This window comes from Labrus mixtus, chromosome 7 (genome assembly GCF_963584025.1).
Source record: "Labrus mixtus chromosome 7, fLabMix1.1, whole genome shotgun sequence".
Classification (NCBI taxonomy): Eukaryota; Metazoa; Chordata; class Actinopteri; order Labriformes; family Labridae; genus Labrus; species Labrus mixtus.
Window position 1 is genome coordinate 24653578 of NC_083618.1, and position 20708 is coordinate 24674285.

At 43.8% G+C, this 20708-nt stretch overlaps 1 protein-coding gene across 1 annotated transcript; it reads right to left on the reverse strand.

Annotated features, from left to right (window-relative positions):
• Positions 1–820: 820 nt before the first annotated feature.
• podxl2 (podocalyxin-like 2) lies at positions 821–19740 on the reverse strand. Its single transcript, XM_061041687.1, has 13 exons — positions 19472–19740; positions 12571–12908; positions 12096–12411; positions 11409–11530; positions 10458–10662; positions 8966–9148; positions 8017–8189; positions 7860–7934; positions 7191–7347; positions 4620–4681; positions 4181–4360; positions 3944–4105; positions 821–3216 (listed from the first exon to the last, which is right to left on the reverse strand). Exons 1-13 carry the CDS (start codon positions 19521–19523, stop codon positions 3157–3159), a joined length of 2085 nt encoding a protein of 694 aa, XP_060897670.1. The 5' UTR covers positions 19524–19740; the 3' UTR covers positions 821–3156.
• Positions 19741–20708: the final 968 nt, after the last annotated feature.

A 20708-nucleotide genomic window follows, 5' to 3' on the forward strand; every position in this document is an offset into this window, starting at 1 on the left:
ATTAATGAAGATCATCGTCAGGTATGAGTTTTATGAAATGTGGTAAAAACAACTGAAAGAAGAGAGAGAGAGAGGAGGCTCTACTGAAGTCAGAGAAGAGCAGGTTTAACAGTAAAACTAGTGAGTGAGATTGTACTTTTTATTACATGACTTCAATACTTTTTATGAGAAATTATTATTTTATGAGAATTTTTAAAGATTTCTTTTTGGGCTTTTTGTACCTTTATTGTACAGATAGGACAGTGGATAGAGTTGGAAATCAGGGAGAGAGCGAGTGGGGAATGAGATGCGGGAAGGAAACCACAGGTGGGAGGTGAACCCGGGCCGCCCGCTTGAGACAACAGCCTCCATACATGGGGCGCGCGCACTATCCACTGCCCCACCAGCGCCCCGAGAAATTATTTTAAAAAAGATACAATAGCTATATTTTTAAATGATTGATTGTGTATAAAAGTACGAAAGTTTGTAATGAATACAACTCAAAACCACAAAAAGTTTCTTCACAGCTGCATCCTTAATCAAATCAAAACGGATGAGTCATCAAAACATTCACCCCCCGTTCAGTGTGTGCCAATCGAGACATGAGCTAATCAGACCTATTTGTTTTTTTTTAACCAGGCTGTAAACATGTTAATCTCTGCTGTAACAACAGGCTTTTTTGAATGGGTGTGTATGTGACTTCCTGTGCTTCTGCAGCCAGCCTCTAGTGGACACTTGAGGAACTGCAGGATTTTACACTTCAGCATCGGCTTCATTTTTCAACAAGAGGTTGCTGCTTGGTTAAAAAACATTTACTGAATTATTTAAAGAAAAAAAGTCAAACTATTAAAACTGCTTGATTAACCAAAACTTGTCGCGTCTGTTAAGAATGCATGTATAAAAATACCATTAAAACTCTAAACATCTGACTCTACTCCAAGAAGAGCAGGCCAAGACATGAAATTGTGGCACACATCATTAAAACAAGAATCACATTTTTGTCCAAAGTTTATTTCTCACATTTAACTGATGACACAGACAACCAAAGAGCAAACAGTATGAGATAAAAAAAAGACATGTAAACAGAAACATTTTTTAAAAAGACCCGTAAAAAAATCTAAAGAAATACGTTGTATGTATTAATGTAAACACGATAAAAGAAAGATGGTAACAAAGCTTGATATCCTTTTTTTTTAACAAACAGTCAGTTGTGTTTTGCTACAGCTGAATTCCCATTGACTTGCACTAGCATTGCTAACATATGCTAACATACGTGAGGCTGCTATAACAGAAACGTGTGGAGAATAACTTTAAATCATTAGAATCTGTTCAGCATTCAGTTGATTCATGGAAACAAAGTGTCCCTTTTATTCTCTTATTCAAGTTTCAGCAACTCAAAGCAACAGAAGCGGTTTGTTTTGATATATTAGTGGCGGCGGCGGGGCTAAAAGCTACATGCTAACATTTCTGCCTGTTCTTGTTTGTGCTCTCAGAAACAGATGGTCTACATCGCAGGCAACTATGAGGGTTTAAGATGGACATTTGTCAGACGTCCTGGATGTTCTGTGAATCCCGCTCAGATGACAAAGTGCATTTCGATCTGCGTCGTTTATTGAGAAGCCATTTGCAGTGCAAGTTACAGCGAGAGAAGTCAGAGAAGAAGAGCTGAAACAGACGAAACAAAGACTGGCAATTCCACCAGGAGCGGAGACGGACAACTGCAGAAACGAAATGATCAAGAGGAATAATCAGAGTACGAGTTAGGTAACACAAAGACAGAGTGTCTGCTGCTAGCTACAGTTTCTCTCCATCCCAGGTCACCAAACGCTGACAAACACGTTCTTATTGACCATCAGACATAAAAATATATCCACTTATTTCTGTCAGTCAGATGTGTTACGATCCTCCAAGTGTCGATATTTTACATTAGATTCCTAAACTTCTCTTATCCAGCAAACTAAGATGAATTTATCTCATCCCACTGTCGACCATCTGAAACTGAAATGTTTTGATGCAACAACCAGGACATGACTAAAGAGACCTGACCCCGTTTCCACCAGGGGGTCCGGTTCAGCAGGTCAGTTCAGTAAGGTAGGACCAGGACACGCCTGAAGATACTCGGACGTACCTGAAATGACTTTGAGATGACTGAAGAGACGTTGAAATGATCTAAATGACCAGGACATGACTAACAACGCAATAGAAGACACTTGGACACAGCTAACTGTCGTCATTGAGATAAAACCATGTGACTCAAAATGAAACATTCAACATTCAGGACTCAAGGCTCCACTGTGACTCGGGGTTCCGTCGACTCAACTTGAACACTGTAACGAGTTATTTTATTCATGCTTTTTGTTAGCTAAAAGTTGTCCGTGTGTCATAGCCTCAAGAGTTAGCCGGCGTTAGCGTACAGCAGCCATTCGAACACTATTTAAAGCAGGTCAGGCTAACAGGACAGAAGGTTAGTGAGTGTACACGGAACATCCTCAGCAGAACGAATCATTCCTAAGAGCAAAAAGGAGATTATTTCAGTCACGGTATGTTTTATATTTTATAACATGATGCAGCATTTCAAACATTAGAGTCATTGTAAGTGCAAGAGGAGTCGATAAAGTGCCAAAATGTCATCCTCAGAGAGCTACACGCCAGAGCGTCACCCTCAGAGAGCTACACGCCAGAGCGTCACCCTCAGAGAGCTACACGCCAGAACATCACCCTCAGGGAGCTACACGCCAAATGTCCTGCTCTGTGGTTTAGAGGAGAAGCTGAGAGGAGTCGGTGTCGTCTCTGGAGTCAGACATCGGGGTAGATTTCAGATATACACTGTATTTCTGTCTCTGCTCGTTCTCTACCTGTCGCGTACGTGTTGGGAGTCTGCAGGTGGGGCAGATTAGGGCGAGAGAGAGAGAGGGGTCGGCTGTCGTTTTGTTCTTCTGCTTCTCTGAGTTTCGTATCGATTTGAATCTGTTTTTTAACCCCAATGTCGAACATCCACACTGACGTTATGAACTCCTCCTAGCTTCGCTCTGATTGGACAACACCTCAGTGACCCTTCCCCTTTTGTCCTTTCCTCCTTTTCCTTTTCTGTCTTCTCTCTTACAGACATTTCATTTCCTCCTCCTCCTCTTCTGTATCGTCCTTCACAGCCCATCTCCTCTTCTTCCTCTTGGACAATCAGAGATGTGTGTCCTGCTCCTCCTCGTCATCGTCGGTTGCTGCTTGATTTACAAACACCTAAAAACAAGATAAATAATGAAAGACATGCTGTTACTGGGTTGTTCTCCTGTGAACCTGGGTCCTTACATGAAGAGGTTTGCTGCACCTTAAACTTCCCTCTGTGTGTCAAAGACCTGACACCCTCTAGTGGCAGCAGAAGAAATGTCAACACAAGACAGCAGCCATTTCTGCCGACTCATTCCCAAACCTAATCAAACTTTAAGGTTAATATACTACGAAGCAAGTTCGGTTCAGAGTCCATCCATCCATTACGGGATTGTTGGTGGACGGCCTGCCTGAGATGAAGATTATTAACATCTTAATAAATTAATTACACCACATATTGGTGCCCCGTGTGAGGCCAAGTCAATGTTTTAAATCATTAAATTACACAGACATAAAAAGAATCGTCAAATCACATCATATAGAATAATTCACAGAAAACATTAATTTTTAACCCCTATGAGCCTCCTTTTCTAGTCAATATTTAACCTGCTATCCACTGATGTTTTATGTTCGTGCTTATACTGAAATATTGTGTTTGTGCTCATGAACAGTTTATCAGCTGTGAAAATGTTCTTGCGTCACTGTACGCCGATCAGCTGAGCAGAGTAAATAGCCGCTCTCCCACTCAGAGCCGCTATATGTTTGTTATTGAAGCAGTGCCTTTGAGCTGTGTGTGAGTTTTGAAAACTTTCTGTGCAAGTCATCGTTCATTTTTTATTCTCCTCAGTCGTCCAATCACCTGCCAGCGTTTGCTGTCCTCCCCGCCTCCTTCTCCCCCCCCTGCGAGCCCGTTGGCGCTCGGCTTTTTCTCCTGCATCTCTGGCTGGCTGTCATTGGCCACGTCCAGCGTGGGGTTGTCGTGGCAGCCGTTCTCCACGAAGTGAAGTTCCTCAGCACGGAACTGTGAAATAAAACAAAGTGTTTCAGGTGCGTCTCCTGCACGTGTCAAAGTAAATATGTCTACGTGTGTACCCACATTCGTCTTAGTCGCCGGTAGTCGTCTCTGCCAGCATATGTAAATGAATCCTGACGTGATGATGACCATGCACACAGAGCCGATGATCACCAGAACCACAAACAGCTTCCCGTAGTCGCTGCGTGTCTGTCTGGGCGCAGACTGACAGCTACCTGCAGCGCTGTAGTTCTGGATCCCCACCTGAACCAGAAACACACACACATAACAATACTTTCCGATACCACATGATTTAAAATCTCCAATCTTTGAATGATCAATAATATCAGTAAGTACCCTAGATGAACTAAACAACCTTTAAAAAGGACAGAAGAGGAGTTTATATTGCAAACAAACTCCTGCATGCTGTTAGCGAAAACATTGAGAACTGGAAACGTTGACTACAGGGAGACACTGAGGAGGCGAATGATTCGACAACACACAGACTAAAAGAACAGTTCACCTTGTTCAGACTCTTCCTTATCTGTCCCAGCATGTCCAGCACATCTTTGGTGGCGATGACTCCTGAAAGACACACACACATACAATCTTAACACCAGTGGAGATTCTAGAGTCTGTTGAGGCCCTCCAACTAGCGTCACGTAGACGGATCATTCCTTTTAATTTTTCTGAGGAGAACTGTCCTTCTCTGATCCTGATACTAACACACACATACACACCTTCACACACACTTTCACTGAGAGGATGTTTCCATTCATTGACACTGGGGATAAAGTGAAGATTTTACAAGAGAAGATCTCTGTGACTGTGTCATCCTGATGTCGCTGGTTGTCTTTATGACAGAGCTCAGATCTGTTTGGTGTAACTCAGGGTGGTGGAGTCTTTACCTGTTCTCTGAGTGAAGAAGAGGCAATAGAGGATCAGAGTGAGTCTGACACCAACACACACTTTCACTGAGAAAATGGCATGCATCAGAACTGAGAGAACTCAGCCTGAGGACTTTACCAGTGAATCTCTGTGGCTGTAGATTTTAAAAAAGCATCTTGATGATGAGAATATTCTTCTGAATCTTCGTCTCTGATTCTTAGGATTGTATGACTGAGTTTCCATGGTGATGATGATGTTGTTAAATTTTCATCTGGTGTGCACAAGTGATTATCCTGCACGGGAATAATACGAAAAATAAAAGTAATGATAAAAATTATTTTTTGCTGCACACAGTGAGATGGAATTACTCTACAATTGTCATCTCACTAGGGCTGGTATGTCCTGACAACTTTTTTTGAAGTTTAAAATGGTGTGCCACAAGGCTCAGTCCTGGGGTCACTGTTATTCACACTTTACATTAACAGTATCAAATTTTACTTTATATGCGGATGATACTGTTATTTATTGTTGTCCTGCTGCCCCTCTTGACTTTCAAAATCATGCTAAAATGACCAACCCTGCCTTTAATCTTGTAGCTCCCAGTCCACAGGTAGCTCGATCACCTGTTCTGAGTTTGAGTCTTTCTGGAGCTTCATTCTGTAAAGGTTTGGCTCCATGGGTTTGTTATCATGTTTGAAATGTCAAATATAAGACCTGAAGACTGTTCATATTTCTTTACCATCTTCATGTTCAGAAGATGAAACGTCCTCCGAAGTCTGAACGCTTTACGTTCTTTACAACAACAAAGAGTTAAACTATCTGGTTAGTATGAATCCTGTTCCTGTAATCATCAATAAAGCTTCTTGATCTGAATCCGTCTTTATGACTCGTGTTGTGTTTTATTGATCTTGTAAAAGTCATCATGGAGGAGTCTCTCTCCTGAGAGGAGGAGTTTGTCTCTGTCAGTCATTATAAAGTTATTCTGATTATTTCAGGTGTTTCTTTAACTCCAGTCTAAACCTGCAACCTGAACGTTTCAGATCCAGTGGATCAGTGTCGTCTCTGACTCGTCCGGCAGGTCGGAGAGTAGTTAGATTCAGAGATCCAACGAGCTCTGGAGAACACGATGTTAATGATTGCAGGTTAACATCACATGTCCGTTATTGAACACTTTAACCGTTTGAACAGATTCATTAGAGGAGGGGCAGCAGCTCACAGGGACTTGAACCCTCCACCACGTTAGGCTGATGATTGTTGGAGGGAACATGTGACAGTAAAGCTCAAATGTTGGATCACAGCGTTCAGAGAGAGACGTTGGTGATGACGTGCTAGAAGAAGAAATAAATGCTGCATTGTCTGATAAGACGTCACAAAGGTCTCATAACCAACAAACATCAGAGAGGATACAACGTATCCAGAGAGCAGGGCAGGGTCAGACATTAACACCCGCCAAGCACCAAATGTGGGTAGATTTTTTTGTTTGAGCGAGTAAATATATATGGGGCGGCAGTAGCTCAGTCTGTAGGGACTTGGGTTGGGAACTGGAGGGTCGCCGATTCAAGTCCCGGTGCGGACCAAATCTGGAAGTTGGTCTGGTAGCTGGAGAGGTGCACCGCTGAGGTGCCCTTGAGCAAGGCACCAACCCCCCTCCTCACCACCAGCTCTGAAGCGCCCGCTGTGGGAAGCTCCCTCACTCTGACATCTCTCCATTAGTGAATGTCCATAGGATCCTGTTTGTGCATGTGAATATTTCAGCCTATGTGTGTGTTGCATGGGATCGATAAAGTCAATCTTCTTCTTCTTTGTCTTAAAAACTAAGCTGAGTATTCAGTGTATTTGATGTAGCTGCAGCTCCTCTCTCTCGACATGACGGAGCATAACAGGGACACGCTGAGACGCACCAACATACTGCTGGACACACACACACACACACACACACACACATATACACGCGTACCTTACTAAAAGGGGCCATCATTCGACACTATCCAAGTGGGGACTTCTCTTTCTCGTAATTTAAAAAATACAAAAAAGTAATCCCACATTTACTTTTGATGTCTTTAACCAGAAGATAACTTCAAATGTGTTTGTTTTTGAAGTTGCCAAGAGGGGATTTCAAATCACTGTGGGGGGGGACGGGGGTCTCCCAGGCTAATAGATGATTCAACTGCAGCTACATGAATGGAGAAACTGTACGTGTGGTTACCTTGCTCGGACGCCACGTTCATCAGCAGCTGGTGTTGTTGGTGTGTCGGCTTGCTCAGGTAGAGTACCCATGATCCCTCGGGGCTGTTCATTCTTCGTGCAAACACTCGCTCTAAGATCCTCAACAAGCGGACGCCGTGATCCACACGAAACTCCTCCTGTCACACACACCAACACACACACACACACACACACACACACACACACACACACACACACAGACACACACACACACACACACACACACACACACACACACACACACACATACACACACACAGACAGGAGCCAGAGACGATCAGTCTAGCCGACCTTGTTTACCTGGTTAGTAGTTATTGTAGTCAAGACCAAACTAACTGAGACCATGACCAAGACATTTAGAGGTTGAGGACGAGTCAAGACCAAGACAATAAATATCTCTGATGAAGTGTAAAAAATAGCCAATCAGTGGTGGTCTTGAATTAAAATCCTGAGTCCGTCCAGTCTGAGACCGAGACAAGACAGAGTAAAAATACTTTCGATTCACAGACGAGACCGAGACCTTCAAGACATGGTCTGCAGACCATTCTTGGGAACCAAAACCGATTTGTAGGGTACTACAACACTCCTGGTTAAGGAGCAGTCCTCCTGATATTATCTCGAGGAATAATCGTTTGCATCTTGTACTCACACAGTTGAGGTTTTGAGTCATGTTGAGGAAGACGTATCCTCGTTCAGTCAGCTCGCTCCAGTCCAAACACACCACCTGAAACATCCACAGAATCTGAATATTTAATACACAGGGATTCATCAAATACTCAATGTGTTTCTCTTATGGGTAAGAAGACCTCTGTGACGGGGAGCGGCGTGGTCTTTTCTGACCAATCCCAGGACGGCCGGGTGGAGTCGGCGGTGTTGGAGGGCTCGGTGGTGAGCGGGAGGATCGGTCGAATTCCTGTTTCTTCAAACGTCCTCCACCTGTCCTCCTCCAACTCATCCCCTTTGTCTTTGGGTCCAATCGCTGAAGAGTATCGAAAAGAATCAACTCATTATAAAATGATCTCACTAAGCCCCTCCCCCTTTGTACAAGCTCACATTTATACCTTTCTGAGCTCTTTAATGGAGAGAAACTACGGTGGCCTGTAGGGGCAAAGGCTGAGCCAAGCTGAAACAATGCACTCTAGAAAAACGCAAAGCTTATTCAGAAACTCTGCACGATCAAAAGCAAAAGCAGCGGCTGAAACCAGTCTGGATTTTGACCCCAGGGATGAAGCAGCCGAGCGGGTCGTGTCTGCAGCCCCGGAGTGCCTGGAGCTAATGCTAGCTCTGTGGCTAATGACCTCCGGCTCCGACACACCCCTCTGCCCTCGCTCTCACAAGAGAGAGTCCAGAACTCACTGTTAATACCTTATCACGTAAGAAACGCTCCTTTTCAGCCATCATCAGATCAGTTAAAGTAATCAAAACCTATTTGTCTGAGAGCCGGTGGCCTAGTGGTTGGTGAGTGCGTACAATGTACGGAGGCTGAGGTCCTCCAAGCGGGCAGCCAGGGTTCAAATCTGACCTGTGGATCCTTTCCTGCATGTCTCTTTCTCCCCTGTTTCCGACCCTATCCACTGTCCCTTCTTTAAAAAAAAAGGCATGAAAATCCCCCCACAGGTCGTCTTAGTAACCATTGCTAAGCTGTGATTGGACGATTTCAGTTTTCCACAGTTTTTATTTTTTTTAAAACTACATTTGTGTCTCACATCTGTTTTTTCTATATCACAACAAATCATCTTTAAAGCGTCGTCTCACTCCTTATCTTGTGCTCCTCCTCCTCCACGCTGGGCTGCAGAGGCTCTCTGCTGGGCGCCAGGCCAACCTCTGGCACTGTGGGATTCAGGGTAAATACGCCTTTGTTTGCCAGTCCTGTTTCCTCCTCCCCCTCCTCCTCCTCTTCCTCCTCCTCCTCCTCCTCCTCCTTTTCTGTCTCCTCATCTGCAGGGTAATAAAAAAACAGAAATAAACAACAGCAGCCAACGCTCTCTGTCTTTGACGTGAAAAACAAATAACCAAACTCTTTGATTTGGATTTTATTTCCTGAATTCGGCTTTATGCATGTGCGTTGTGCAGGCTGTAGTGTTCATTCTAGGGGTGTCATCATCGACGATTTTCATAGTCGAATCTGATTGGACAGATAGTGCCTATAATCCATAAAGATCCACGGATTGATTTTACATCACAGCTGTTCCTGATAGCGACGAGGAGGTAAACCCTCGCAATAGATTTAATTGGCTGCTTCGGCCATTGATGAATGAAGCGCTGCTACTCCACATCTCCACATCGTGTACTATGGGAGGTAAAGCCTTCAGTTATCAGGCTCCTCTCCTCTGGAATCGTCTTCCAGCCGGAGTCCGGGAGGCAGACACAGTCTCTATTTTTAAGAATAGACTTAAAACTTTCCTTTTTGATAAATCTTATAGTTAGGGCTGGTGCTGCTGTAGACCAGCTCTTAGTTATGCTGCTATAGGCTTAGACTACCGGGGGAACTGGCACCTTGAGCTCCTCTCTCTCTCTCTCTGTCTCTCTCTCTCTCTCTCTCTCTCTGTGCATATACAGTACATCATATCGTAAATCTCAGTGACTAACCACCTACTTTCCTGGGAGCTCTTGAGCTCTCTTAGGCTCCTCGAGATCGTTGGTTGACGGCCTGCCAGAACAATCCCCCCCCTCCCCACCGGATTGTTGATGGACGGCTTGCCTCCCCCCACCCCCCTGCTCCCTATCCCTCTTCCTGCATCTTACCCCATCTCTCCCCCTATCCCTTTCCAAGCCCGGTGCAGTCTAGGCCTGTGAAGGCTGTTTCATCATGAGCCGGGGATCCAGCCGAAGATTTCTGCCTTTTAATAAGGCAGTTTTTTCTTACCACTGTAACTTTTGCTGCTTTGCTAAAGTGCTCATGATGGATAGGCCGGATCTTTGTAATATAGCAACAAGTAAGGTCTTTTACCTGCTTTTTGTAACATAACAATGAGTAAGGTCTTTTTACCTGCTCTTTTGTAATGTTAACAGACAAAGAGTAAGGTATTTTACCTGCTTTTTGTAAAGTGTCTCGAGCTAACACTTGTTATGAGTTGACGTTATACAAATAAAAATTGATTGATTGATTGATTGATTGATCTTGAATTGTAATTTTTTCAACATTTATGCACGCTCAAAAGACACTAGAAAAAGACATCGCAGAGCAGCAGAGAAGAGCGCCCCGCATGGAAAACAATGATTCTGCTGGCGACATCTTTTATTTTACCTTTGGTGTAACTTCCCAGCAGGCCGAAGTCTGTTCCTGTGTCCGTCTCTGGGGTCACAGTTCCTCCAGAGTCTCCATCAGCAGCAGATGTAGGAGAAGGTGTGGCGCCGGGCGTAGTGATGGAGGAGTGAAGGACGCCATAACCACTGGCGTGACCATCGTCCTCCTTCTCTGCCTCCCACAGCTCTCTCTCTAGAGGACCCACCTGTACGTCGACACCAGGTTAGAGTAAGTCTTTAGAGACGTTTTCACATCTGCACTCCTGAAAATATCTAGATAATCTCAGGAGGACTGCTCCTGAAATCCTCCTGATCTGGTTGTTCACACATGCACCTCACAGCGGGAGACTATCCCTGTCAGACAGGAGGGGGGGGGGGGTCTCCTGACGCAGGAGATGTTACCTAACAATACAAGTGCCTGACCAATCAGAGGTCAGAGTGGCAGGAGCTCAAGAGTAAATCCAGTGCCATCCAGTTGTTTCTCCAGCAGAGGCATTGCTTGTAAGTTGTTCAGATGTTTATTTAGGTTTTCACCTTAAGATATTGGAAAGTATCTTTGTTGTATTATTAAATTTGCATACATTAATGCATGTCATTTAAACAATTAAGACACACCTACAAGCATAAAAGTAGTTAGCTTGTTTATTAATTTGATGATTACAACTTATCTTTGTATAAAGGACATCTTGTTAATTGTGTTGTACCAATCTATATTTTCAGTTTCACTCCTGATTCTTAACCTCATGCACATTGAGTCTGGAATAAATTAAGGAGCTAGAACTCTACATCCTGACTCCCGTGTCGTTTTATATGGAGTTTGGCTGGCTGTCTAGTTGAAGTTACGACACCTCAGCGGGGACAGTACACGGGATCATGAACATTTCTTTTTGGACTATAATAGTAACCTGATAAAATAGATAACATTACATTTACAGTCAATACAGGTCCTCACCTCCAGGACTGAAGGAGCCTGGTGCTCCTGAAGACCAGGATCCTGCTCCTCAGTGTGGACGGAGGCATCGGGCTCTTTGGGGCGGAAGAGGTTAAAAGGTGGGCTGTATCCTGTGAGGCACAAAGACACGTGTCAGAAACACCTGAGTGTTACGTAAAACCTCTTTACACCGCAATGTTTCCACAGTTTCCATAAGGTTTAGACATGAGCGTGTAGAAAGACTCACACGGTTCCTGGTTACCATCGGAATAATAAAAACATGCTTGTCTTTTAAAATGTTTCAGGTTTCATTAGGACAGAAAAAGCTCCAAATAAAGCATGACTATATAAGTGAAGAAAAGATCATTTTGCATTCAGAAAACACATTAAAACTGCTTTCTGCACTTTATCATCAGCTTCATTCATTAAAGGAGAGATGTGTAACTCGGACACCTAGTGTTTAAAGTCGTTACTGCAGGCCAAATTCAAAACAGCTGGAGTGCAGAGACAAAGGAGATCCTGCAGTAATTACAGAATCACACTCGAGATAATACGATGTATGTGTTATCAAATACAAATGGTCGTTTTTCTGAACCGTCAAAACGGAGTGTTTTATTCTGAAAATGAACAGGATGTTTTAATGTTGTTTCGGTGTCTGACTTGTCCAGCTCGATCTGCTCTGTGGTGAATTGATGCTCCGTGCTTCACGGTCGTCATGATCGTCTCTTTCTCCTCCCCTCTCTTCTTCCTCTTCATCCTCTTCTCTGACGTCTCCCCCTCTCCTCTCTCTGTCCTCCCCAGCCTCTCTCTGCCACTCGTCCTCTCCCCCTCCTCGTCTCTCTCTCTCCTCTCCCCCCTCCTCCCCTCTCTCTCTGTCCTCTGCGTCCGTCCCGTAAAAGCCAGAAGCTTCCAGGGAGGCGTCTCCAGCTCCCGGCCCACCGACCGGCTCCTTATCTGGGTCGGAGGAGTCCAAGGGTCCCCTGAAGCTTTCAGCGTCCTGAGGAGCCACCAGGTGAACCATACGCTGCAAGAAGAAGAAGAAGTCTGATGACATCATCGTTTTCAGAAATTACAATTTATAATCATCCAGCCTTCAAGACTTTTACCCAGAGTGCAGTTGGTGTTTATATCTCAGTATGACGCACGTTTAACCCTGCACAGATTCATAAAGACTCGCCCTCACCTCCATCTCGTCCTCCACGTCCATGTTTTCGTCTCCGCCGCTCCTGCTCTGACCCTGGTTGGTCGAAGATGGAGGGTTTAACTGGGAGGAGTTAGCTGTGTCCACCTTGCCCTGGGAGCGGGACGTCTCGTGGATCTCCGGCCAGCCCATGTCATGGACCAGGTGAGGCTGGACCCTCACTAGCTCAGGGACGGAGTGGCGTTTGGTGCGGACTAATTCCTGGATGAAGTCCAGCTGGGACTGACCTTCGTCCTGGAAGAGACGAGCTAGCGGAGGACTGAGGGGGATGACCCGCTGAGAGGAGCCCAGTCTGAAGGCGTCACAGGTGAACAGGAGGGCTGAAAGAAGAGAGACACACATCATCAAGTCTTACGGGATCCTCTGAGGAGATGAGACGGTCAGGGGAAGTCGTAGGATTCATCAAAGTAAAGAAAATCAAGCCCAAGAAAAATCTCAAGCAGGTTCTTTGTGGTGCTTTTATTTTGCCTTTCTTATTTCCTTAAGCCTCACTCTCTTTATTTCCAGCTTTTGTTTAGAATGTGCTTTTATTTTGAAAGAACACAAAAGGGACTTCTGCTAAATGGTTAGCTTACAGGAGCAAATAAAAACATCTCAAAGAAGAAAATGTTTGATGTGTTCAACATCAATGACTCGAACTTTGGGGAATAAATCTTAAAGGACTCTCTAGAGTGGATGCTCACACAGGTTGCCATGTGGTGGACACTGAAGCTTCAGTGTTTAGCCAGCTCTGCATCTGTCTGTAAACCTTCCTGCATTCTAACCTCTCTCCAAGTATCTCCAATGTTGATCCTAGTTTGAGCACGTTTCTGCTCGTGGAGCTTATTAGAAACATGCAGAGGCTTTTTAGGTCGGGTACAATCACTTCTATCTGAACCACCTGTTGACCTGATAACTGCTCTCATATCTGGCAAACCGAGGGGAGTCCAAAACGGCCGTGTGGGGGTGCCTTAAAACCGCCTACCTTCTCTGGTCCAAACAAATCCAGAGCATTCAGGACCAGAATCTAAAGTTAGAAGGAGGACATACTGGCTGCTGCATTGTTGTCAGAGAAGCCAGCACTTCCTTTTCTTCATTCTCAGACCTGAGGTGTTTTTTTCTTTGCTCATCATACTTTAAAGTCCGCCCTGATATACAAGCTCTCTGCTGTCTGTTTGTTGCATTAAGTGTTTTTAATTAAGAGCTTTTATCAGCTGCTGTTTGACAGTCAGAGCTAAAAGCTCTCCCTCTCTCGCTTTCTCTCTCGCTCTCTCTCTTTATCTTACTTAGTCAGATTCATTCCTTCAGTTATAATTTAAACATTTCACAAACATCCTGAGTCCTGACATGTATCCATTCATAAACTCCATCCTCCTCTCTCTGTTTCTGTCCATCCATACGTCTCTAATCTCTGCCCCTCGTCGTGGAGTCACAGCCCCCTCTCCGTCCCGCGGTCATGCCTCCTGCCGTGTTCACTGTCTGGGTTCACAGATGGTCGTCTGACCTCTGAGTCTGACTGATCAGATTATGACATCGCAGCCAAACACGTCTGCAGAACGTCTACAAACATGTCTTCAACATGTCTGCAACACATTTACAAAATGTCTGTAACATGTCTAACATGTCTGTAACATGTCTGTAACATGTCTACAACATGTCTGTAACATGTATGTAACATGTCTGCAACATGTTTAACATGTCTGTAACACATTTACAAAATGTCTGCAACATGTCTGTAACATGTCTTCAACATGTCTGTAACATGTATGTAACATGCCTGCAACATGTTTAACATGTCTGTAACATGTCTTCAACATGTCTGTAACATGTATGTAACATGTCTGCAACATGTTTAACATGTCTGTAACACATTTACAAAATGTCTGTAACATGTCTGCAACATGTCTGTAACACATTTACAAAATGTCTGTAACATGTCTGTAACATGTATGTAACATGTCTAACATGTCTGTAACATGTCTAACATGTCTGTAACATGTCTGTAACATGTCTTCAACATGTCTGCAACATGTCTGTAACATGTCTGTAACATGTCTGCAACATGTCTGTAACATGTCTTCAACATGTCTGCCACATGTCTGCAACATGTCTGCAACATGTCTGTAACATGTCTGTAACATGTCTGCCACATGTCTGCAACATGTCTGTAACATGTTTAACATGTCTGTAACATGTCTGCCACATGTCTGCAACATGTCTGCAACAGATTTACAACATGTCTGTAACATGTATGTAACATGTCTAACATGTCTGCAACCTGTCTGTAACATGTCTTCAACATGTCTGCAACATGTCTGCAACATGTCTGCCACATGTCTGCAACATGTCTGAAACAGATTTACAACATGTCTTCAACATTTCTGTAACATGTCTGCAACATGTCTGTAACATGTCTTCAACATGTATATAACATGTATGTAACATGTCTGCAACATGTCTGCAACATGTACGTAACATGTCTAACATGTATGTAACATGTCTAACATGTCTGCAACACGTTTAACATGTCTGCAACATGTATGTAACATGTCTGCAACACATTTAACATGTCTGCAACATGTATGTAACATGTCTGCAACATGTATGTAACATGTATGTAACATGTCTGCAACATGTATGTAACATGCAACACGTTTAACATGTTTAACATGTCTAACATGTCTGCAACACGTTTAACATGTTTAACATGTCTAACATGTCTGCAACATGTATGTAACATGTAGGTAACATGTCTAATATGTCTGCAACATGTTAGACATGTGATCAACCTCAACTCTGATATTCTGAGCTTCTAAACTTCACGATGAGTCCTTCTCCGTCATGGCGTGCACCCTCGTTTCAGCTCTGCACATCGACCTTGAACATTTGTGTCTGCAGAAGCAGCTTTGCAGCGTAATTACTTCATAAACTCGCCCCGAGCCGGAGCATCCGGAGGGACTGAATGGCTGAGTTTGTGTTATCAGCTTCACACAGACAGACTCCCTGCTGAGCTGGACGAGGACGGACGGACGCCGCGGGGGAAAAGGCGAGGCCTTAAAGTTCATCAGACTGCCTCAGGTTACAGAAACCTTACCTGGCTGAAAAACAGAGATTGTAGCTACACAGCAGAGAGAGAGAGAGAGAGAGAGAGTGTGGTTTTGGATAAACTGGATCACGTTAATCTCGTTTTTTCTAAACGGCTTCACACTAAAAGATTCCTCTGAGACGACACAGTAGAAACGTTATCGAGTTAGTTCCAATCGACAAAACGCTCACTTAACTCTGTGCAGGGAGACGATTAAATGTCTTTAATGTCAATAAATCTCTGCGTTTGATTTATGAGAAATCCAGAATATTCAAATTATTTGTTTGTATGAAGGAAAATCAAGTCTGACGAGAATTTTGACTTGTGAGGATGAGTTTGTGTTCTTTTGCAGAATGTCTAAATCTATAACGGCTAATTTCCTCATAACCCGTGCGCCCCACACTACGACGTCGTTCACTGTCACTCTAGTCACTGCTCGTGTTTCCACAGAGAGCGCCGCGGTCTCTGGAGCGTGCCAGCAGCGACCACGGACTATGTGGAGGGGTTCCAACAGGAAGTACCCCAGGAAGCTAATGTGTACGCTGGCGCTAATGAGGATGCTAATAAAGAAAGAGCTAATGTGAACTTCTAACGCCCTCATCAGTCTCACTAAAAGGTTAAATTACATGAACACTTTGTGTTTAAAGACATTTCTTATTTACTAAAATCTGTCGTTAAGAACATTAATTATCTTTCTCATCCTGCAGCAAACACAGACAGAGACTTACCCAGGAAACACGAAACCTTTCAAGCTAACGTGAACTAACATGAACAGCCTCACCGGGACTTTAGGAGTTAATAAAACTTGAGCTCAAACATTATATTTCTTTAATCAAAATCTCTCATTATTCCTGAAAGAAATTTAATGTTTTTTTGATGGCTCATCCTGCACCAAACATTAGTCAATGCAAAATGTGATTTCAACAAAATTATAATTAAACTACAACCCAGAATTTAAAAATCAATCAGTTGCTAATCATAATTTCCAGCACGGAGACTGCCATTGATGGGTCTCCAGCGCCCCCTGCAGGAACAGACTGTGGGCCGTCAGTCAGGCTTCAAACATTCATATTTACAGTTTATGATAAAAACCCTAACTTCAGTCTCTGCCTGAAACAGCTAGTTTCAGCTGCTGTCTCTTTAAGGCCCCCCTCCCCACAGGCAGAACGCTGCAAGGCTGCCAGGTGAGGGCTGCTCTCCATAGATGGGAGAAGAGAGTCTATGGAAGAGGTTTCAGCAGCTTACGTAGAGGCTTGAAGCCATCTGGTGAAATTCTTGGTCTTATATCGGGGAACTATGGCATAATTTACAGAACAAGGCGTTTAGCGCCCTCTGCAGACTCATCCTGGGATTACTACCAACATACGTTTACCTCATGATCTGACACTTTACCCACGTTTAGTTTGGACATCCTGCATTTTAACACTATATGATATGTGATTTTAAAATGGGGTCAACTTTGATATTAAAGAAGAATAAAGAGATTCTGATGAAGGACAAAAACCAAAACCCTGACCAATTAATCAGCCAGTCGATAATATCAGCCGATATTAGCATATCCAGTGACTATCGGTATCGGTTAACTTTATCTCAGATATGCACCTATATTACTCGATTTATTCACCAGTCAAATACCAGTTCATTTGAGTTTCATTGTATTACACTAGCTGTTCTCTTTCACCAGTAGAGGGCGCTATATAGACTACAACAAACATCATCACTCTGCAGAGTGTCGAGTGGTGATTCATGTACATGCTCAGTTACTTTACAGCTGAGTGACCATCTTGTCTTCATTATAAATCTTTTCCATGAGTGTTTGATAACTGAGGGATCAACATAATAAATATGTGAATATCTATGCAGTGTTTCCCCTACCATTATATTGGGGGGGGTGGCCCAAAAATGTAAATTTTACGAACATTTTGACAACCTTAACATAGCCAGAGCGCCCTCTGCTGGCGAAGATGACACCTGTATCCAGCATCGTCTGCTGCATTATCTGCTCTGTAGACAACACATATTGTTGTGTCTAATATATTGTCAGGGCTCCTCACCCATTTTAAAATCATTAATTAAATTAAAGCTGCAGTTTCCTTGTCAAGGCAGCGCTCTTCTCCCCTGATGTCATAGCGGTGTTTGTGAGTCCTGTGGCTTTACACAGAACTAAATATACTACACATTTATATTCAATATGATGTAGTCTCAGATTAAAGAATGTAAAACCAGCATTCATATAAAACCTGAGTGAAGTCAAAGGTTGGAGCTGCTGTTATGGCTGTAAAACATCATGTCAGGCAGGGGGGGGGGGTTCCTCCCCCTAAACCTCCCCCTCTGTTCGTGCCTTCACACCCCTCAGATCAGCTTATCGGAGGCTGGGACCCTCCCCCCAAATCCCCCCTCACCCAGACTGACAGCTGAGTGTCCTGATCTCGGCCCTAAACCAGCCTCCATCTCAAACAGGCGTCATGATTTCACACGGCCGTTTTGGACGCCCCTCGGTTTGCCAGATATGAGAGCAGTTATCAGGTCAAACCAACAGGTGTTGCAGCGATGGAAGCGGGTCAAGAGAAGTGGTTCAGATAGAAGTGATTGTACCCGACCTAAAAAGACTCTGCATGTTTCTGATAAGCTCCACGAGCAGAAACGTGCTCAAACTAGGATCAATATTGGAGATGCTTTTGAAAAATGGAGAGAGGTTAGAACGCAGAAAGGTTTACAGACCGATGCAGAGCTGGATAAACACTGAAGCTTCTCGGTGAAACACCGAGCAGAAAAAAGCTCGCTCCAAAACGAGGGTGAACCTTGTGTTGACTTTTGGGTAAAAGCCAACTAAAGGAGCGTCCTGAGGGCGTGGGATGAAGAGAGATGCGTCTGTTTTCTGTTCTACAGGCAGCTGCCGAACCCCGATGGTTAGCTTGTGCTAGCGTGCTAAATGATCTGCTTTTTCGTTAGAGTAGCTAGTAAACGTACACACTACGTCCTGCAGTGAGTGTGCACTTCTGAGCCCAGGAGGAGGGGCCCAGTTTGAAGGTTGTGTTTACAAGCTGCACCTTTAATGTCAGACGGCAGAGCACGAGGTTTCTCGACCGACACCTCACTAACTTTTTGGAGTTTTTTCATGAAAATCCCGTCTTGCAGCTTCCAATAAAATGTGATGTTCTGATTTGTTGTTTCATATCTTTGTACATTTTCTAGATTATTTTGTGAAACTGTTCATTAGGTATCTAAAGACAGGTTCATTCATCTTAAATTTTACAGTCCTGTTGATAACAGTGCAAGTTCATCGATACATAAATCATCGTCCTGCTCATCACGAAGCCTCATCAATACTTAAAAAAAAATGCATCATCATTATTTCTGATGACTAAGCAAAATCTGCCTTTCACAGGATCCATCCATCATATTAACTTATGATGGCTTTAATTGTCCATGTGATGTCTCAGTGTGTGTGTGTTTGTGCGTGTGTGTCAGACACTGCAGTGTGTGTGTCTGCTGATTTAAGTGCACTGTGCGCCTCCCACACACAGCCACACACACACACACACACACACACACACAGTTTGCAGAATTGAACCTGAACGCTTCGTTTAAAAACAGAGAGCTGGTGACACCTTGATTCATTTTAAAACATTATTATAAATCTCATTAACACACACAAACATACACACACATGTACAGAATTTAAACATGTCAACACTGATCTGATCTCTGTCTCCTCTGCAGCTCTGTGTCTGTCCTAAATGTGTGTGTGTGTCTCTTTAAATTCTGTTTGTGTTCACGTCTTTATAAATTAAATAAATGTCAAAAGAAGAGACTCACCGATCAGTGTGATGAGGAGCGGGCGCGGCATGTCTGCTGCAGTGCTCAGCATCCTCCTGCTCTCCTCTGAATGGACAGAGGATCTCTTAGATTTCTGCGCGTGTTTTCAGGAGCACGCGGGGCTCATGGCGGGCTGTGCGGTGTTTTGCGGAGTGTAGGGTCTGACGCTGTGCGGGGGTTCAGCCTCTTTGCGGTCACAGCGGATCCTGAAGCTCTGCTGCAACACCATAGACTGTGCAACACCGACGCTGCTGGAAAGAACCGCCTGACAGCTGCGTGCAGTTCCCTCTGCTGGCCGCTAGATGTAACTGCAGCGGCGTGACTCTAATGCTGCGTTCAGGGACTCCTCGGAAAAGGTCGCTTTGTGTCGAAACGTTAAGAAAAACCCTGCAATTTTTGAAAACTCTGGCAAAATAATGTATTTTTTTTAATTATTTGGTTAAATTCTTGTTTCGGAAACATGTTCCGAACTTGTTTTTATAACTTTTTTGAGCAAACTAGCTCTCATTAATTTTCCACTTATAAGTGTTCACTTTTACAGTTTTTGTGGCGGGATGAAACGAAAACTTCAATCATTCCGTTTAATTGTTGTTTGGACACAAAAGTGCTGTCAGTTACATGCTACAGTTATCATTGTTAACCTGTGTGAATCCATAGTAGCAATAGCCGATGAAATACAGATTAAATATAAGCATTCGGACGTTTCTGGTGCAATAAATGGCGTACAGTTCATGTAAATAATAAATAAAGTTAATTAGAGTGTTTTTACACAGCAACTTTTAACACATGTTTCATTACTTGAGGCCTTTATGCTTTTATTTTAGAGATGGGACTGTGGATAGTCAGAGATCATGGATAGAGAGAACATGCAGGAAAGGAGCCACAGGTCTGACTCGATCCCAGGCCGCTTGCTTGGAGGACTACAGCCTCTATACATGGAGTGGGCACACTGACCACCACGCTTCAGTCCATTAACATTTACCAACGCCAAAACAGGAAACCCTGCCGTCTCTGTCCATCGTGCAGAAACGTCCTCCCCGCCTCTCTTCCTGTCCTCAATAATAAACAGAAAAGACTCAACGTGCTCTAAGAAGAAAGTTTTAAATGTAGCACAAGAGAAAAGTCTGACATGATGCGGTCTGTGTTTAGGACGTGTGGGGTCACCAGTTTAGTGAAGTCCAAGTGGGGTCAAAGGTCAGAAACGACTGCTGTAAACCAAACTGACAGGAGACAAAAG

Excerpts from the sequence above, each read along its gene's own strand:
- podxl2 (XM_061041687.1), bottom strand. The coding sequence starts at position 19,523 with ATGCTGAGCACTGCAGCAGACATGCCGCGCCCGCTCCTCATCACACTG. Across the intron at positions 10,663-11,408 it reads AGGCTCCTTCAGTCCTGGAG|GTGGGTCCTCTAGAGAGAGA; the intron begins GTGAGGACCTGT and ends GTCGACGTACAG. Across the intron at positions 7,935-8,016 it reads CGCCGCTCCCCGTCACAGAG|GTGGTGTGTTTGGACTGGAG; the intron begins GTCTTCTTACCC and ends TGGATGTTTCAG.